This window comes from Phyllostomus discolor, chromosome 2 (genome assembly GCF_004126475.2).
Source record: "Phyllostomus discolor isolate MPI-MPIP mPhyDis1 chromosome 2, mPhyDis1.pri.v3, whole genome shotgun sequence".
Taxonomy (NCBI): Eukaryota; Metazoa; Chordata; class Mammalia; order Chiroptera; family Phyllostomidae; genus Phyllostomus; species Phyllostomus discolor.
The window spans coordinates 95,267,226-95,287,518 of NC_040904.2; the positions used below are offsets into that span (position 1 = coordinate 95,267,226).

The 20,293-nt window shown below is 37.5% G+C and overlaps 1 protein-coding gene across 2 annotated transcripts in view; it reads left to right on the top strand.

Moving 5' to 3' along the window:
• GAP43 (growth associated protein 43) overlaps positions 1–20,293 on the top strand; it is a 107,835-nt gene that overhangs the window by 51,603 nt on the left and 35,939 nt on the right. For both annotated transcript variants that reach the window (XM_028505094.2, XM_036018123.1), the window contains exon 2: positions 7,951–8,563. In XM_028505094.2, the coding sequence (XP_028360895.1) occupies positions 7,951–8,563 (613 nt within the window). The remainder of the gene's footprint in view (positions 1–7,950; positions 8,564–20,293) is intronic.

Genomic DNA, 20,293 nt, shown 5'->3' on the forward strand with positions numbered 1-20,293 from the left:
TATAGCCAATCCATACATAAGATGAATATGAGTCTATTTTTATCTTAGATTTATTGACATTTCTGGGAGTTTTTTAAAATTGCTATTATCATAATGTAATTTCTATAGTTTTGTGACTTCTCTCTTTGTCTGATCCCTGCTTATTCATTTTCATAATTGGTTTTTGTGTTCAATCTCACCACATGAAGTCAGATAATCAGTTAGGTATTGGGGAAACATACTTGTTTTAGTCAGATGCTCTTGAAGTCCATCACTGAAAAATAAAGGATTTTAACAAAAATTGACAAAATAGAATCCAAGACTTTGCCTATCATCATCTTTCTGAAATGGCAATAATTGGGATGTTTAAATTTGGATTTATTCAATAAGTGTTAATAAGCATCTACTATGTATCAGATGCCATTCTAGAAACTGGAGATTCAGCTTTGAACAAAATAGAAAAAGCATTACACTGCTGACTCTTGTCTGTCAGAAGGCATCAATTATAATATTCCCTTTGCCTCTTCTCTATATCCGTCTTTGTGGGACAAATAGAATTACAAATTTATAAAATAAAAATAACTATTTGAATGAGCACTGAATTCTCCAGTATTACTTTATTCTGTGTTGAACCTTCTACCTCATATTCTTTTGGAATCACATGGGCTGTACATGTTAAATGATATATGAAGTTGAATTAAAGACCTATATCTTGATTACTTAGCTATTATTTGAAAAGCTAACACTACTATTCCAATGTCCAATATGGGATATTTGGTTTTCTTATATAGTATGTCAATCAGTGAGCATGTATTGACCACTTATTATAAAACTTTGAGCTGTAGCAATATGCTACATCCTTCAATTGAAAAGGAAAACCAAGCTCCTTTACTTCCATGCTGCCGGGATTGGCAAGATGACTCTCGATGTCTCACATTCTCCTGTAGAATTGCTTGGTCATCATATATTTGTGCCCTCACCTGTACAGGAACTAAAAAAGGACTTTGCACAGGACTGAAAAACAGAGTTTTAAAAAAGTGATGACATATCTTGGCAAAATCACAACAGTTTCATTGCTTCTACCTGCATCCTGCTCCCCACCCACTCAAACCATAGTTAGATCTTTAAACTGGATTGAGTGTTGAGGGAACCCTGGGTATCCTAACAGAGTGTATTCATCTTTTAAATAACACTTTCTTCCCTATAACTGCCCAGAAATGTGAAGGTAATTCATCTACCAAACTGGAGAATGTTGGCCCCTTCTTTCTCTCCTCCATAAGGGGCATTTCACTGGATTTATGATCTTTGATTAGATTCAAAGAAAGCACAGAAGCTTCACTCTGAACTCCTTTAATACTTAGACATTTTCCCTAAAGTACATGCTATCAACTATGCTTAAACATAGGGTAAAATTTGCATCAGAAAATTTTATGATGCAAATTTTACCTCAATAATTATTAATTAAAAATAGAATGAGTCATAGGTAGATATCTGTCAGATTTTATATATATCCATCAACACTTTGGTCTGTTTTCCTTATGGGCTGCATAAGATTCTGATAGGCACGGAAACTATAATGTGTTAAAGAAAAGTTTGCTTAGAATATTTTCAGCTTTTAAATTTTCCTTCTCAAAAACATCTTTTGCTCAGTCAAGTTAAAAATATTTGGTTTACTAAAAATATTCTTAGAAGAATTGGTATACATCAAAAATGTTTAAAAAACATTTACCATTCATACTGCTTAAGAGAACATTGAGGTATTATAATAGCAGTATTTATAGCTGGCAGAAGTAGATACAGGGCCAAGTTTTTCAGTGCTTTAAAGGTTGAGGCATTCCTATGATAATTGGAAAATGTGAAATGAATTGAGGTGTCCCAGTTGAATGGATAATGTTATTTTAGTTCTAAAAGTTAGGCATTCATGGATTTCTGCCTAAAGTTCTTTTGTAACATAAAGAATAAAAATGTTTGGACATCTTTGAATGAATCTTAAATTGTCCATCTCTCCTTCCCCCAACCAGAGTGACTATGTTGGGTTTTAAATAACTACTACTTATTTTTGGCTTTCTTATCTGTGCTTCTTCAATATTAATGAAAATCATTGCCTTTTCATCTAATGAATTTAGAAATTTGACTAGGTCCCAACAAGTTAGTGTAATGGTACCCTTCATCTTCTTCAGACCAACATTCATCCAAGATTCTAGCCTGGGTTGAAAAGTAAAGATTTCAGAAGAAGAAAGGAGTCCAGCAAAGATGGAGGCATAGGTAGATTCACTGTGCCTGCTTTCATAACCAAAAGAAGGATAACAACAAATTTAAAAATAAAAAGCAACCACAACTGACAGAAAATCGAACTATATGGAAGTCCGACAACCAAGGAGTTAAAGAAGAAACATTCATCCAGACCAGTAGGAAGGGTGGAGATGGGCAGCCAGGGTAGAGAGGACTCATGGCAAGATGGCAGCTAGTGGACTGGGCGGTCCCACATACATGTGTGAATAAACCAGGAGGAACAACTGGGGACTGAGACAGACCATGCAACCCAGGTTTCCAGTGCTGGGAAATAAAGCCTCAAAACCTCCGACTGAAAAAATCTGTGGGGTTTGTAGCAGCAGTAGAAACTCCCAGCCTTGCAGGGACCTAGAACATATACAAACCCATCCACTCAGGAATCAGCACCAGTAGGGCCCAATTTGCTTGTGGGTAGTGGGGAAAGTTACTGAAAGGTGGCCAAGAGCCAAGCAAGAGGCATTGTTCCCTCTTGGACCCCTGCCACACATACAGTGCCACAATAAAGCAACAGGGGTTGTCCTGCCTTGGTGAATACCTAAGGCTCCACCCCTTACTATGTAATAGGCACACCAAGACAAAAAAAAATGGCCCAAATAAAAAACAGGTCAAAGCTCCAGAAAAACACAACTAAGTGATTAAGTAATGGCCAATCTATCAGATGCACAATTCAAAATACTGGTAATCAGCATGCTCACAGAAGTGGGTGAGTATGCTCACAAAATAGAGAAAAAAGTGAAGGCTATGAAAAGTGAAATAAAGGAAAATGTACAGGGAACCAACAGTGATGGGAAGGAAACTGGGACTCAAATCAATGGTTTGGAGCAGAAGGAAGAAATAAACATTCAACCAGAACAGAATGAAGAAACAAGAATTCAAAAAAATGAGGAGAGGTTTAGGAACCTCCAGAACAACTTTAAACATTCCATCATCTGAATTGTAGGGGTGCCAGAAGGAGAAGAGGAAGAGCAAGAAATTGAAAACTTATTTGAAAAAGCAATGAAGGAGAACCTACCCAATCTAGCAAAGGAAGTAGACTTCTAGGAAGTTCAGGAAGCTCAGAGAGTCCCAAAGAACTTGGACCCAAGGAAGCATACACCAAGGCACATCATAATTACATTACCCAAGGTTAAAGATATGGAGAGAATCTTAAAAGCAGCAAGTGGAAAGGAGACAGTTACCTACAAAGGAGTTCCCATATGGCTATCAACTGATTTCTCAAAAGAAACCTTACAGGCAAGAAGGGTCTGGAAATAAGTATTTGAAGTCATAAAATGAAAGACCTGCATCCAAGATTACTCTATCCAGCAAATCTTTCATTTAGAATGGAAGGGCAGATGAAGTGCTTCCTAGATAAGGTCAAGTTCAAGGAGTTCATCATCACCAAGCCCTCATTTATATAAAATGTTAAAGGGGCTTATCTAAGGAAAAGAAGATAAAAAATATGAACAATAAAATGACAACAAACTCAGAACTATCAACAATCAAACCTAAGAACAAAAACAAACTAAGGGAACAATAAAACAAGGACAGAATCACAGAAATGGAGAACACATGGTGGGTTTCAGTGGGGAGAAGGAAGGGCGAATGGGGGAAAAGGTACTGGGAATAAGAAGCATAAATGGTAGGTATAAAATAGACAGGGGGAGTTACAAATAGTATAGGAAATGGAGAAGCCAAAGAACTTATATGTATGACCCATGGACATGAACTAAGGTGGGGGAATGCTGGTGGGAGGGGGGTACAGGGTGGAGGGGAATAACGGGGAAAATGGGACAACTGTAGTAGCATAATCAATAAAATATACTTAAAAATAAAAGATTTCATATACCTTGGTTTCCTCTAAGGCTTCAAAAATTACAAAGCTCCCAAATATATTGGTTATTAAAAATACTAAGTTACAGCAATGAACATTCCTGAAAAAGTTATTGCAACTCATGATTGTACTCTTCCTACGTAGAATACACTGCACTGGAATGTTCTCCTTAGTGAATCCACAGACAGCAACAGTCCATGTAAAAATGAAAGAATTTGAAAATTCCCTCAGAAGACATTCAGAGCTTAGTCAAAGCTTTTTTGTAGCAAAGCTGAGTATAAAAATGAATCTATTTTAATGAGACTTACGAACTGACTCTTTAGCCACTAAATACTAGGATCCTCTTTTATGGACCTCCCCCATCTACAACTCTCATGTTTAGCCTGTATGACTTACTCTACCAGAGAGGTGGGTATAAGATCAGGTGTCTACTGTGAATATCTGGTATATTATTGATTGTTAAAGTACTATGAAGTTATTTTGACAGAAGAATATTTTAAAAAGAATCCTGTGTGTCCTGTGTGGGTAGATAAAATATCTATCTACTCACTAAAGTATATGCTACCTAGCATAGACACTCAGTATTGTTAAATGAATAGATGAATGAGAATGTTAAAACGATGCTTTATGGATTATCTGCTACAAGGAAGGCCACAGTATTCCAGGTCATTGAAGCAATAAAATTGGCCTTGACGTTGGGTGGGAGAGGAGAGGACCTGGGTTCAAATACTAGTTGAGGCACTGACTGACTGACACACTCACTCTATGAATTTATGCAGGGTAACTTCTCAAGGCCTTTGTGGCCTTTTCTTTCAGAAACTGAAAAAGTTGTGCTAAATGTACTGAGTGATCGCTGGTTTCCCTGAGCTCAAAAATCTTTTGTCTTATGTAAGCTCTTGTATTTCAAGTTGAGAAAAAGTCTATTTGGCCTAAAATGTTAGGGTTCTACCCACAGCTACTCTTAGGAAAGGTTCTCTTCCTTCTTGTCATCTCTCTACAAAATACATGTATTCTCAGTTCAGTTACTTCCAGTACTGTGAACAGAATTATACCAGAAAATAACCTCTGGTTTAGGCTAATTAATAGAATCAATTACAGGTTAAAAAAAAGATACACACTATCTGGCACTGTCTAGCTTATGACCTAATTTTTACTTAATATATTTTTGTTTCTATATGTATCTGTTTACTTACTCAAGTCTGACCTCATCTTAGGCTGATTTCTTCCTTCCATTTCCCTCCTCCTGTCCTTCTCATCTCCTCCTCTCTCCTTTCTCATCATCTCTTCTCTCTCCTTTCCTCCCCTGCCTTGCCTTCCCCACTCCTCCTCTCCTTTCCTCTTCTTTTTATCTGTCTTCATCTGAAAAAATTGTAATAGTTGTCTTTTTCCAATCAATCTCTAAAATCCAGTTTTTCTATATCTCTAATGATGTGAAATGGCCCAGCCCGTTCCTCCAGGCTGAGCTATATGCCCATGGATTACCTTGAACACCTCTTTGGGTGTATCTACCCATCTGGGCACCTAGCTGTTACAGAATAATAACACTCCTAAATCTGGTCTTTCATAATTCTTTTCTTCCTGCCTACCCCTTTCTCTCGTGTTTCTTACACTCCTGGACTGTTTGGGTGATCCCACAATCTTGGCACCCAAGTGTAGTCTGAGCCTTTCTGTACAGTCATTTTCAACATAGAGGCTGTGTACAGAAGCTTAAGTCCTAATCATTTGGAAAGGTAAAGTGGCAGATGATCTGAGAAATTGAAGTGGGGATGGGAGCATTGAGAGGAGCTCTTCCATTATCCACATAAAGTTTCTTTCTTTATATCACTCAGAGTCTCAGCTTTTTTATTTTTATGTTTTCCATCTTTGAGTTTCATCTCTTTTGCTTTACATTCTTAAGATGGAGGGGGAACTCTAAAATTGTAGCTTCCTTGAGTTATCTTGAATTTTCTGCACACCTGCCCACTCTGAGATAATTGGCGTGCCTACTTCCCAAGGAGCAGTATTTGTATTAAAGAGTCACTTGGCGTCAGTGCCCAAGTGCAGATGTCCTGTCATGTATGATGGTGCCTCATTCAGAGAACTCAAGGTAGAGTAAAATAAATTAACATCTTGGCTCCATGCTGCAATCACAACTGTTCATTTAACAGGGTCAGGCTTCCATCTCTGAGCAGAGAGCTGCTGGCAGAGACAGCGGCTCCCCTGCCCCAGACTGTGGTGTCAGTGTCCTAGTAGGAGCTGCCAAGAGCAACAGGATAGGGGAGGTGGTAATGCATCAGAAAATTGAGCAGTATGGCATCAATGTGCTGGGAAGAGGGAGCAGGCTGGGCCTCTGCAAAATGCTTTTCATCCGTTCCTTCTTTGTATGGATACCCACACAGTTACCTGAAGAAGAAAAACTTGCCCTGAATTTTACTGGAAAATTGTCAGTTCTGCTTTTATTCTCATATGTAGCTTATTTTCAAACATACCTTTGTATATCCGTGACATGTTGATGTACTTACATAACAACAGGCTTACATGTTTGTCCAAATTATGTCAAGCAGGCTTACATCATGATTAGCTGGATCTAGGTCACTGGGGCAGAGCTAGTATGATGTACCATTGTCTTGGCTTGCTGTGGCTTACCTCCTAACCTGGAACAAAGGCCATGGTTAGGCCAAGGTAAAGATTGGGGCCAAACACAGAACTTGGTACATAACAAGCACTCTTTTATTATTGGTTTTTAGAAAGAAAGTTGCTGCATTGTTCACTGTTGTATGGAACAATGTTCACAAAAGTTATGTATTCTACAGTTGAAGGAAGGAATACATGGAGACCCTAAGTAACCACACTGGGGCACCATGGTGAGCAATGGAGCTACCTACGTAGAATTTGGGTTCTTGCTTATATGTTTCTTTCCATGACTATGCCTTCTATCCCTTAACTGTGATTTAATTTCCTTGTGGAAAAATGTCATTTGCAGCATGTTATGCTGTAAATGTTGTATCAAATAATAAAAATTTGTATTATAGTCTCTTGCTTTTAGTGCTAGAATGACTCTATCAATAATAATATAAAACTAATTTTAGGTTTAAATTGCTTTGGGAATAAGAGTTTGTGATTTGAAATATATGCTGTTTTATCAAAGTTGGAAATGGTGTTTTTTTTCTCTTTTCTTTAAACTCAAGAATAATGGCCATTTTCTGTCTTCAAATTGTGAAGTTCTAGTGTGTTGATTACTGATGTTGGACCACCCACAAGGGAAATCACAAATCATTCTGTAACCGGCATTCTGAATTGTCATATTCTGAACAAAAAGCCCTGGAACTCCTTTGCAGTTTACACAAAACCCTGGTAGAATTTGTTGTCTAAACCTTTAGCATACTTTTTGTCTTAAATATATTGATTTTCTGACTAGACTTGAAGTCTTAGGGACAAAAAAAAAGACTTTTCCATAATATTTTTTAAATGTGAAGTTTTGCACAGAGTCCCTCTCTGAGAAATCCTGAAAAAGCTGTATCTTTCAGAAGTCTTTAATTAAAACCTAGGGTGAATGTGCTGTGAATTGCCAGGGTACATCTGTAGAAAGACTGGTTGAAGTTTGGCAATGCAGAGACATTGAGCAGGGGAAAGAAATGCATATAAAATAATACCAGTGATACTGCAAGGCCAAAAGGATGTGAGTTTTCCATAAAACAATGTGTTCTCTGCCCAATCCTCCACATGGAGAGAGAGGAGGCTTAATTTGAATTTCCACAGTATTGTTGGTGTGTATGCTTGGCACAGTATAAGACATTCACTAAACATTTGTTAACTGTTGTGAGCTGAAGGGAAAGAAAAATCACTCCATCTCTCCTTTCTCCTCCCACTCCCTTCTCCCCTCCAAGGTTGAAAAAAACGATGAGGACCAAAAGATCGAACAAGATGGCATCAAACCAGAAGATAAAGCTCATAAGGCTGCGACCAAAATTCAGGCTAGCTTCCGTGGACACATAACAAGGAAAAAGCTCAAAGGAGAGAAGAAGGGCGATGCCCAAGCTGCTGAGGCTGAGGTGAGTGAGAAGAAGGAAGATGTCCCTGCTGCTGCTGGTGCCGAAAAGAAGGAGGGAGAAGGTTCCACTACCACCGAGGCAGCCCCAGCCACTGGTCCCAAGCCTGAGGAATCTGGCAAAGCAGGAGAAACTCCTTCCGAGGAGAAGAAAGGGGAGGGCGCCTCCGATGCTGGTGCAGAGCAGGCAGCCCCCCAGGCCCCTGCCCCCTCAGAGGAGAAGGCCGGCTCTGCTGAGACAGAAAGTGCCACTAAAGCTTCCACTGACAACTCGCCGTCCTCCAAGGCAGAAGATGCCCCAGCCAAGGAGGAGCCTAAACAAGCCGATGTGCCTGCTGCTGTCACTGCTGCTGCTGCTGCCGCCACCCCTGCTGCAGAGGATGCTGCCACCAAGGCAACAACCCAGCTTCCAACGGAGACTTCGGAGAGCAGCCAAGCCGAGGAGAAGATAGGTGAGCAACGGTGAGGGTCAGAGGACATGAGAGAGCTAGGGGTAGCCCATGGAAGCCTTCTGGAAGGCCAGGCTATGTGGACCATCAAGGGAAAGAGAAAGTGTAGATTAGAAGGTGTTTTCAGGAAATTAAGGAAAGCTGTGCTTAATTCCCCAAAGTGGCAGGATAAGAACCAACTCTGGCCACTTACATTCCCAAATGTCTCCAAGCCTGAGAGAGAACTCTGCCAGAAATAGAAAGAGCTGGCAATTATCATATTAATTGGATTGGCCTAACAAGTAAAACTAGGTAATCCTAGTTAAAAAAATTCTGTGTGTGGGATAGACTTAGTTTAATTAGTAATTACTGAGGCCACATATATATTCTGAATGAGAATTAGCCAGTGTGAGGATTTGGCTCTAGGAACTGCCTGTTATTAGTATAGCCAACTTCTTATTGATTCAGATCATCTAGTTTGTGAATTGCCAGCAGCAAAAACATAATCTCAGACCACCTTTTCCTTATCCCACGGTATGTAACTGGGCATTCTCCCCGCCATCAGTTGGTGAGTAGTGTGCATATCTGTGTTTATGCTCAGAGAATGCTAATCGTACCATTAACTGGGGTCGAACTAATTAGGAAAATAAGTCTGTGATATTGTCAAAAACAAAAGAAAAACCCCAAATATAGAACATATTGTGAAGTTAAACATAAATTATCATTTTATTATAGAAGAAGCTACTTTCTACCATATGCATAAATAGTTGTGGGTTGACTATGATTACTGAGATGTTCTGGATTTTCTTTGGTTTAGAGCTCTTACTTGAAAATTGTAGTGTTTTCACTACTATTACCAAAGAGCCTGTGCAGAACTGAAATAGAGCATTCCCAAAGCAAGATGTAACAGACTTTTACCTCTGGAGACTGGACCCATCCTTCTCCCCATCTACTCCCCAGTGCTGAAGGGGGCTGACAGTCTCCACCATCTTTCTCACTCTTGAACACTTTTCAGTCACAAAGACCTTCAAGGGAAAGTTGCTTCTATGACAATTTAAAAATTGGGTTTACTCCTTTAGAACTTCATGAACTTAACACATGTGTCCAAAGACCCAAATGTGGACTGGACCACACTGTGTCTTGGGAAAGGACTTATTCCATGAGATTATTTTTGGGAAATGTTTTGACAGCAGACCATTAGATTGAAAAAGTAATGTTACTGGAAATTTGCTTTTATTTCTGTTTTTCCAAATTAGATACTGGAGATGAATAATGATTATTCTAAACATTTTCAGTTCAACCTCTTTCATCTTATCTCAAAATTCTATAAGAGGCCAGATTATATTATTATTAGCATTCTCCAGCTCGAAATAAGTCACATACTTCTTTCTATCAGTGACTCATTTTCAGTCTTTATTCTAACTACATACCTGCCTCAGGGGCCAGACTTTGGGGTTAAGAAGATGAGAATGTTTTTCCTGGACAAGGTAAGGCATGTGGCAAAGAATGGGGTGTTGGTTTTAATTCACTCAACGAAACAAACCTTGTTAACTACTTTTCTTTAGGTTAAAAACTTTAGACTCATTTATGATGGCTAGAAATCATTTTGCATATGACAGACTACTTATTGCATATTTTTAAAAATCTTATAAATTAATTATGCTTTTAAAATAATAGAAATTATTTGACATTGTTCAGACCATATTTTTGAACGGGGATTTCTAAAATTGTGAGCATACACAGAAATCATGATGTGATTTTAGGTATATAGTGATGATGTAGATTAATAGAAAGAAGGACTTCTTGAATCAATGAAAAGTGAATTATATCAATAAAATATAATATATTTTAAGAATTTTTAAATTATTTTTCAAGTTATGATAATCCAAATTAATTAATAGAGTATTTTATGTAGTACATGCTGAATAAATGTGAAATATCGAATGAATAAAAACTGACTAAATTTAATGTATAGGTAATTTGTTCACTGGCTCACATAATCCTCCTGCAACCTTGCTTATTCTACTTGTTTATTTGATTAAAAATGTGCCTGGTGAGTAAAAACAAATAGAGATCTTGTTCTGTCCTAAATTTTACAAGTTCTGGCTGAAAAATGTCTCATTAGTTTAATTTTATTGTGTGTATTTAAAGGTAATTGAAGGTGTAGGTACAGTTCAGCTTGAAGGTAATCAATCACAAAGGCCAATTTGTTTTATGTTGTTTCTGAACTTTGGCTGAGTAATGTCCTCTGGGTTAGATCCTAAAATGCTGCCTGTAGCTTCTCTCTGGAATGGTGTATCTATTAGCCTTGCCTAGTGTGTTTAATGAGCACAGATTACCCAGATATGGTGAGCTCCATGGAATCACAGAAACTAGAGGTGACATGGAGAGCTATCATAGCATCCCTGGCCCAAATTCCCAGAGGTCCTGTACAGCACTTTCTTCTATCTCCCATTGGGTTTATTTCCAGTCCAGGTTAAAATAATATTTCCAGTTGGGCTCTACTGTTTGGAAACGGATGCCAACCTTGGGTTGCCTGGAGGTGTGCAGAGGGATGATCTGAGAGGGTGGAGTGCGGTTGGGGTCAAAACAAGTTAAAAGAGAGAATTCAAGACAATAATTTCATCAAAAGGTTTAGACCAAATCTGATCACTGCTTTAATATATATGGAAATGCTTTGTAAATTATAAATATGTTGCTTATTTTACCTTGCTATCTTCCTTCCATTTTTTTCTTCCATTTATATTAACTTTCTACTGTGGTAGGCCTTGGGGTCACAAAGATGAGTGAAGTATGGTTGCTGATCTTACAGAGTTCTCATTTGGAGTGGGATGGGATGAAATTCAGGGAGTGGTTTTGAAAACATTCACAGTAATAATCTCAACTCAACTAAATTTGCAAACAGGTATAGAGTTTCTCTATGCCAAGGCACTGTGGGAAATAATATGAATGAACTGGTGATTCTTGCAGTTTGATACATGCTGTAAAAAAGCTTTTACATAGTGTGTGTCTCTCTATAGCTAAATTACTAGCCAAAAGAATAGCTACAAAATTTAGTTTATGGAATGGTAATTATGCATAAGAAAGTGACATATTCAGCCCATCTCTCTGTATTTAGGGAAATCCTTTTTGTTCCCCATAGCAATGCTTTGCTAAGGCCCAAAGTAACCACCTATAACATTTTTCTCTCTCCAAAATCTAGATCCCCTTTCACTGAGCTCTGTGATGGATGTGAGGTTTCCCAAGGATATTTATACTTATTTGGCAGAGTGCCGCATAGGCAGTTATGATTTGAAATGTGGTTTCAACCACTTCCCAAATTTATATACTACTCATAAAGAGTGAAATTTGGATTTTTAAAGTCCATAAATGCTGTCTATAAAACATGGACACCTGTCAGAGACTCAGTGGCAGGCTGCTTAAATACTGTTGATTATTAAGCTCTTATGGTGCACTTTTATGTTGCTAGAGTAATCATTTTTATTGGCTTTTCTTGACAACAATCCAGTGGCATTTGACAGTACTTTTCTTGTACTTTTACATTCTGGGATTGTGGGCAAATGAAATAGGTTTTGTGCCCACAAGCATATTCAAACACAACAGGGGTCAAACTGATGGGCCTCTAAGTCTTCTCCTTAACTTCAGCCCTGCAGTTCTTTACCTCTCTTTTAAAGTGCTCTGTTTTATCTCAGTTCTTGCATTTTTTCTTTATTTTATCAGTTGTGACACTTTTCAATTATCATTGGAAAATACCACCCAGGACTTGCCCTGGGTATTCTTTGTCCTGCATGCCCAGTAAGATAATGAAGAGAAAAGAACCTTGGACTAGAATAAAGACACCAGGGCTCTAGTCCTTAATATTTCTACCATACGGCTGTGGGATCCTAAGCAAGCCACTGCTTCTCTCTGGTCCCCAGTTGTTTCATCCTCAAGAAGAGGGGCTAGGATAGTTGATTTTTAAGTTTTTTTTTCAAGGGTTAAAATAAAAATTTTCTATATGTGATAGCACTTAATGAACATTTCTTAACTGGCAAGCTCTGTGCTAAGAGCTATGTGTAGATGATCTCATTTAACCATCATAACCACTCTGTGGTATAAGAACTACAATTTCCCCTTCCCCTTTTACAGATGAGGGATCTGAGATTTGGAGAGATGGTGGTTCCTAATTGCCGTCAACAGCTAGGAAACAGTGGGAACAGAAGCTGAACCCTGACTGCCTGATTACAGAGGCCACATTTTAAACATTGACACTACAAGTGCTATTCTGGAAGAAACAAAGACAAGAGAGATGTCTAAGAACCCCAACATTGTGTTCTAATCTAAGAACATCCCTTTCTTGTATAACTGGATACTAAAGACTCATTTACAGATGGGTGTACAGTAACTAACCATAGCTCCTGGTCATAAAGCCCTCAAAGCCCCATCACCTCGAAATGATTGAGAATATTAAACGAGTTCTGAGTCATGGGTTCTTAGCTTGAAAATACTTCAAATACCATTTCATTAGGCCTAAGAGAGCTGTAAAGATCAACTGAAATAGATATTTCTTAATTAGAGTACTACGAACTCCATTAAATATGTGGGGAGAACTAAAAATTAGAAACTGCAAGTTTCAGATCTCAATCAAAGGAAAGTAATTTCTTGATTCTAGGTGATCCCTACCCTAATTTGGATTATAAAAATTAGTGTCTTAAAATTCTTGTTCATATCCCACCAACCTTTTGCAAGGTGCATTTCCAAAGGACCCTGATATCTTTCTATTTATAACTAAAATGATAAAAAGAACTTATTGGACAGATGGCAGAGCAATCACTGTCTCTGCCATTAAAAAGTCATAAGCATACAAAAATAAGTTGTGTTTTAGAATCAAGAAACTCATATTGTGAAGCCTTTCATGTTTCTTTCATAGCTCATAATAAATAACTACTATCATCTAATAAAGAAACAAGTAAACAGAAAGATATGCAAGTAACTTCTCCAATTTCAAAGACATAGAACTATATTTGGAACTGAAAATCAAACAATATTTCTTAAAAATATAGAAACTGTTTCAGATGCTCATGCATATTCACCAAATATTTTTTTCTTTTTTTCTCTCCATACACATGTGCACTCACACAATCCCAAAAGGAGAAGGAGAAGGAGAAGGAGAAAGAACCAAAGGCAGGAAGTGTTACACAGTCAGTCCATTTGGCTAAACATGGAGAAAGAGCAGAGCACTCAATCTAATGGACTAAAAGCATTGTGTGGTCATCAGTTTCATTTTGTTCTCAGAGTGATAGATAGCTTCATTAAATGAATGAAAAGCCTTCTATAACCATGCATAAAAGGAAGGGAAGAAGGAAGCCAATGGTGCTGTTTAAACTGCAAGACCTGAGCCCTTGAAGATCTCCCGAAATGATACAGTTTATAGCATGCATAAAGAGGGGAGGGTTTGAAAGAACGTGTAAGTTTTGCCAGCTCTCTTAGTCATGTTTAAATTTTGTGCCATAAAAAATGACCGAATTAGATGCTGAACTTAAGATAATTAAGAAAATTTGAATCACTTCTTTCTTTAAAGAACCTTTAGCCAGTTTTTGATCTCAGAGCAATAAAACTTGGCTTTCTAAGCAAACAATTTATTTCTGGACTTCTTAAAAAGAATTGCCCATAAATTGTTCTCATAAGGATAATGAACAGGATTATGTTTTTAATTGATCCAATATCTTATAGGATGTATATCATGCACACATTCTATATTTTCAGCATAAAAGACTAAATACCATTTAAAATCAAGACCCCTAGGTTCTCATTCAGACTCTGCAGATGATCTTAGGCCAGCTTTGTTTGTAAATCTACAAGGACATGGGGAGAGTTAGAAGTTGAGACTAAGGCTCACTGTGATGAAATTTATAGTATATGAGAATTTAAGTCCTGCTTAGGCTAATTAGTGGAAAATAGTCCAGAAAGACTTCTTGGGGTAGAGGTTACCTTAACTGAGTTTTGAAGAACAAGAAGTAGCTAATGAAAGGGGATGTTTTCTACAAAAAGCAAAACACACACATGTACAAAAACCTCATTCAAAAAAAATGTAATTCACCTTGGCTGGCGTAGCTCAGTGGATTGAACGTGGGCTGTGAACCAAAGTGTTGCAGGTTCGATTCCCAGTCAGGGCACATGCCTGGGTTGGGGGCCAGGTTCTTGGTGGGGGTGTGTGTGAGGGGCAACCACACATTGATGTTTCTCTCTCTCTCTCTCCCCCTTCCCTTCCTCCCTCCCTTCCTTTCTGAAAATAAATAAATAAAATCTTTAAAGAAACATTAACCTTTGGGCAGGCAAATTCCTTGAGTTCTTTGGTTCTGAGTTTTTCCTTTCATAAAACAAAAAATGTTGGACAGAGAATCTCAAAATCACCACCATTTCAATAATGCCCACATTATGACACACTATAAATTTATATGCAAACTCTAAGTGACAAGGGGAGGCAGACACTTGCTCAAATGGAAAGCTGTGCCGCCGTCAACCTTTCTGTTGTTTCAAAACTGGAAAGTCATGTTGTTACTCGGTGTTCGTCAGGCTTGAGGTAGCCAGATTTCAACCCACTTCAGAGACCAACATGAGCATTTTGCATTATGCTTAGAAACATATTGAGAACTAGAGGAAACCAAGGCTGCTGCTTTCTGAAAGCAGGTGATTAATTTCATTCCAGCTCCATGAATGACCTGTGTGTGTGGCTCTTGCCAGTGTGTGACAGGTACACCCAGGGAAGGAATGATCTGCCAGATTCCTTGGCTGCTTTTCCTTGTTTGACATGTTTAAGTAGTCTTTACAAGGTGTTAAGAGTCTCCTGAACCTGCTGTTCCCCACTATAGGATAAATTGTTAATATGTTTCCAAATCAACAGTGTAAGGACAGAGACCAGAAAGTAGGCTTTCCCATTTCTGTTGCTGATTCTCCTTTCCCACAGAGTATAATTTGTGTACAGCTTGTGAGTCATTCAGTCTACGGACCAGAGAGGACATTAGCATAGGGGGCTGCACAGGTTTCCCCCCACATATAAACTGTAACTTGAAGCAACTCATCTTGTATGCGATAAAAAGACAGACAGGACCCCACTTTGTGGAACTGTCTCCAGTCCAATACAAGGGCTAACAAAGCCAGAGTTTAGCAATGTGGTTGCAGCATTCTCCCCATTGGTATAGTCAGATCCTTTTAGAAAGAATAGCAGCAATGTAAGACTTCTGTTCCCCCTTTTTCTTCTTTAATACGGATGGTTTACTACAGTAGGTTGATAGGAGAACCTGGCTTTCATTGGAAGGAACAAGTCAGTGTTGTTTTCTTGCCAGTTTAAAAAGAAAGATGGTTAAAAAAAAAAAACGTGTCACTTTCTAATTAACTATTTATGCTTTTTAGCCCAAATGAAAATCAGCCATTTAAGATGTACCACTGTGTTTGTGGAACATTGGTAGTGGTATGGATACAAAATTGGTACAGTTGTCAAGCTACATACTGCTCTTGAACTACTACGAAGAGAAACCCAGCTCTATTTTCCTACTATGCTGATAAAGCAGGATTTTGCAGGAGTGCCAATCAACAAATGACAAAATTGTTTTTCATGTTCAGGATTAGGCTGTGACTCTGGTACACATATTTATCACAGCAGGAGTCTCGATTACAGGGGTAAGTTGCAACAGGAGTCCGAATGAGCATTCGGCACAGTTTTATGTAGCATAGAATAATATTTCTCTTCCCCAGTCTCTCCCTACATGTAGCATTCTTGCAGTCATTGGCCATGTGCCCTGAGGTGCGTGGTGATTGCACATGGGCATGTGTTACAATATAAAAAACAAAGCATAAGTCATTATGATCCATGGTTTTATCAGATATCTGCAGTGGTGTGTCAGTAAACTGGCTCTCCAAAAAATAAAAAATTAAAAAATTGCCCAAAACTCAAAAAGCCTTTATTTACAGTGTTTGACCATCTCTATGTTCTAAATAGCCCCATGGATGATTGCAAGCTACTGATGAGCTGTCATTGAACACACAGTGGGGAAGTGATTATCTTAGTAGCCAGTATGAGTGGCTCCATCATACCCCAAATCATTATGTTTTAATGATTTAATAAACTTTACTTTTGGTAACTCTAAAATACTGGAACACTAATTATCATCTCCCAAACAATGTATCAGTACAGAAGCACATACATATCTATTTATAACATTCACCTGTTTATATGCATACATGCATGTGAAGCCTTGAGAACTAGTTTTAACATTTGCAATGATTTCTGTTATGCATTGGACATTTATTAAAAGTTAAGGAAATGGGTAAAATCTGAATTGTACTTGCTATTCAATTGGGAAAATAATTGCTACTGAAGGGATTAATCTATTGTACTCACAAGTCTGATCCAAGTTGTATTTTTTCAATGTTTTATTTTTTTTAATTTTTTACTCTTTTCAGAGATGAATTCAGGGTTGGATTGAATTGCAAGCATTGCTCACTTTTTATTTCTATTTTTAAATTTAATCTTTATTGTATTTTTCCATTACTATTTAGTTCCCTTATACCCCTCTTCCCCCAGCAATCACCACAATGTTGTCCATGTCCATGAATCTTTTTTCCCATTTGACCAATCCCTCCAATCCCTAGTCTTCCCCCTGCCACTAGCTGTCATCCTGCTTTCTACAAGTCTATCCCCATTTTCCTTGTTAGTTCAGTCTGTTCATTAGATTTCACATATGAGTGAAATCATATGGTATTTTTCTTTCTCTGACTGGCTTATTTCACTTAGCATAATGCTCTCCAGGTCTATCCATACTGTCACAAAGTGTAAAATTTTCATCTTTTTATGGCCAAATAGTATTCCATTGTGTAAATATCCTATAGATGTTGAACCCACTCATCTACTGATGGACACTTGGGCTGCCTCCATATCTTTGTGATTGTAAATAATGCTGCAATGAACATAGGGGTGCTTATGTTCTTTCGAATTAGTGTTCTGGGTTCCTTTGGATATATTCCCAGAAGTGGGATCACTGGGTCAAAAGGCAGATCCATTTCTAGTTTTTTGAGGTATCTCCATACAGCTTTCCACAGTGGCTGCACCAATCTGCGTTCCCATCAACAGTGCAAGAGGGTTCCCCTTTTTCCATATCCTCACTAGCTTGTTGATTTATTGATGATAGCCATTCTGACAGGTGTGAGGTAATACCTCGTTGTGGTTTTAATTTACATTTCTCTGATGATTAGTGACCTTGAGCATCTTTTCATATGTCTATTGGCCCATCTGTATGTCCTCTTTGAAGAAGTATTTATTCAGGCCCTTTGTCCATTTTTTTAATTGGGTTGTTTGTTTTTTTGGTGTTGAGTTTTATTCATATTCTGTGAATATTAACTCCTTACTAGATGTATCAGATATGTTCTCCCATACTGTGGGTTGTCTTTTTATTTTGTTGATGTTTTCCTTTGCTGTGCAAAAGCTTTTTAGTTTGATGTGTTTCATTTATTTACTTTTAATTTCCTTGCCTGGGGAGATATATCCTATAAAATACTGCTATGATTAATGTCCAAGATTTTTGCTATGTTTTCTTGTAAGATTTTTATGGTTTGGGGTATAACATTTAAGTCTCTGATCCATTTTGAATTTATTCTTGTGTGTGGTATAAGAAGGTGGTCTAGTTTCATTTTTCTGCACATATCTGTTCAGTTTAACCCACCACCATTTATTGAATACAATGTCTTGGGCCCATTGTATGTGCTTATTTCCTCTGTTGAATATTGATTGACTATGAAGGTGTGGATTTATTTCTGGGCTCTCTAGTCTGTTCCATTGATCTATGTGTCTGTTTTTATGCAAGTACATGCTGTTTTGATTACTATAGCCTTATAGTATAGTTTGATGTTAGGTAGCATGGTCTCTCCAACTTCATTTTTCTTTCTCAGGATCACTGTTACTATTTGGAGCCTTTTATGGTTCCATATAAATTTTTGAAATATTAGTTCTAGTTCTATGAAATACATCATTGGAATCTTGATAGGAATTGCATTGAATTTATAGGTTGCTTTGGGTAGTATGGACATTTTATTGATGTTAATTCTTTCTATCCATGAACATGGTATGTGCTTCCACTTAGTTGTATCTTCTTCAGTTTCTTTCTTCAGTGTCCTATAATTTTCCTAGTACAGGTCTTCTAAATCATTGATTAGGTTTATTCCTAGATATCTTACTCTTTCTGTAGCAATTGTGAATGGGATTGTTTTCTGATTTTCCCTTTCTGTTAGTTCATTATTAGCATATAAAAATGCAACTGATTTCCTGATATTAATTTTGTATCCTGCTACTTTGCTGAATTCATTTATCAGTTCTAGTAGTTTCTTGGTGGAATCTTTGGGGTTCTCTAGGTACAGCATCATGTCTTCTGCAAATAAAGAGTTTTACTTCTTCCTTTCCAATTTGCATGTCTTTTATTTCTTCTTCTTGTCTGTTTGCTGTGTCTAGGACTTCCCATACTCTGTTGAATAAGAGAGGTAAGAGTGGACATCTTGTCTCATTCCCAGTCTTAAGGGGCATGCTTATAGTTTTTGCCCATTAAGTATGATGCTGGCAGAGTGTTTGTCATATACAGCCTTTATTACATGTAGGTATGTTCCCTCTGTTCCAGCTTTGCTGGGAGTTTTTATCATTAATGCACGCTGGATTTTATCAAATGCTTTTTCTGCATCTATTGATATTTCCATGTGGTTTTTATCCTTCATTTTGTTTATGTGGTGTATCACATTTATTGATTTTGAATGTCATACCAAACTTGCATTCCCAGAATAAATCCCACATGATAATGGCATATAATGTTTTTGATGCCATTGCTGTATTAGGTTTGCTAACATTTTATTGAGGATTTTAGTTTTTGTGTTCATCAAGGATATGGGCCTATAATTTTCTTCCTTTGCAGTGTCTTTGTCTGTTTTTGGGATTAGGATAATGCTGGCATAGTAAAATGACTTCAGGAGACTTCCCTCCTCTTGAATTTTATGAAATAGTTTGAGAAGGAGAGATGTTAGTTCTTCTCAGAATGTTTGGTATAATCCACCTGTGAAGCCATCTAGTCCAGGGATTTTGTTTGTTGGGAGTGTTTTAATTACTGCTTTGATTTCATTACATGTAATCTGTCTATTGAGCTTCTGATTCTTCTTGATTTAGTTTTGGGAGATTTTATATTTCTAGGAGTTTATCCATTTCATCCAGGTTGTCTCACTTGTTGGCACATAGTTGTTCATAATATTTTCTTACAATCCTTTGCATTTCTTTGGTGTCAGTTGGTATTTCTCATCTTTCAGTTCTGATTTTATTTATTTGGGCCCTGTTCTTTTTTTCTTGATGAGTCTGGTTAGAGGTTTGTCAACCTTGTTTATGTTTTCAAAGAACCAGTTCTTTGGTTCATTGATCTTTAGTATCATTTCTTTTAGATTTCTGTTTCATTTATTTCTTCTCTAATCTTTATTATTTCCTTCTACTCACTTTGGGTTTTTTTTTCTTTTTCAAATTCCTTTAAGTGTGAAATTAGATCATCTATTTGAGCTTTTTCTTTTTTCTTTTTTTTAATAGGCCTGTAATCCTATGAAGTTCCCTCTTAGGATTGCTTTCCCAGTATCTCACAGATTTTGGTTGTTGTGTCATTTTCATTTGTTTTAAGGTATCTTTTGATTTCTTCCTTTATCCCATTGTTGACCCATTCTTTGCACATTTTTCAGTGTCCTTGTGATTGATTTTGAGCT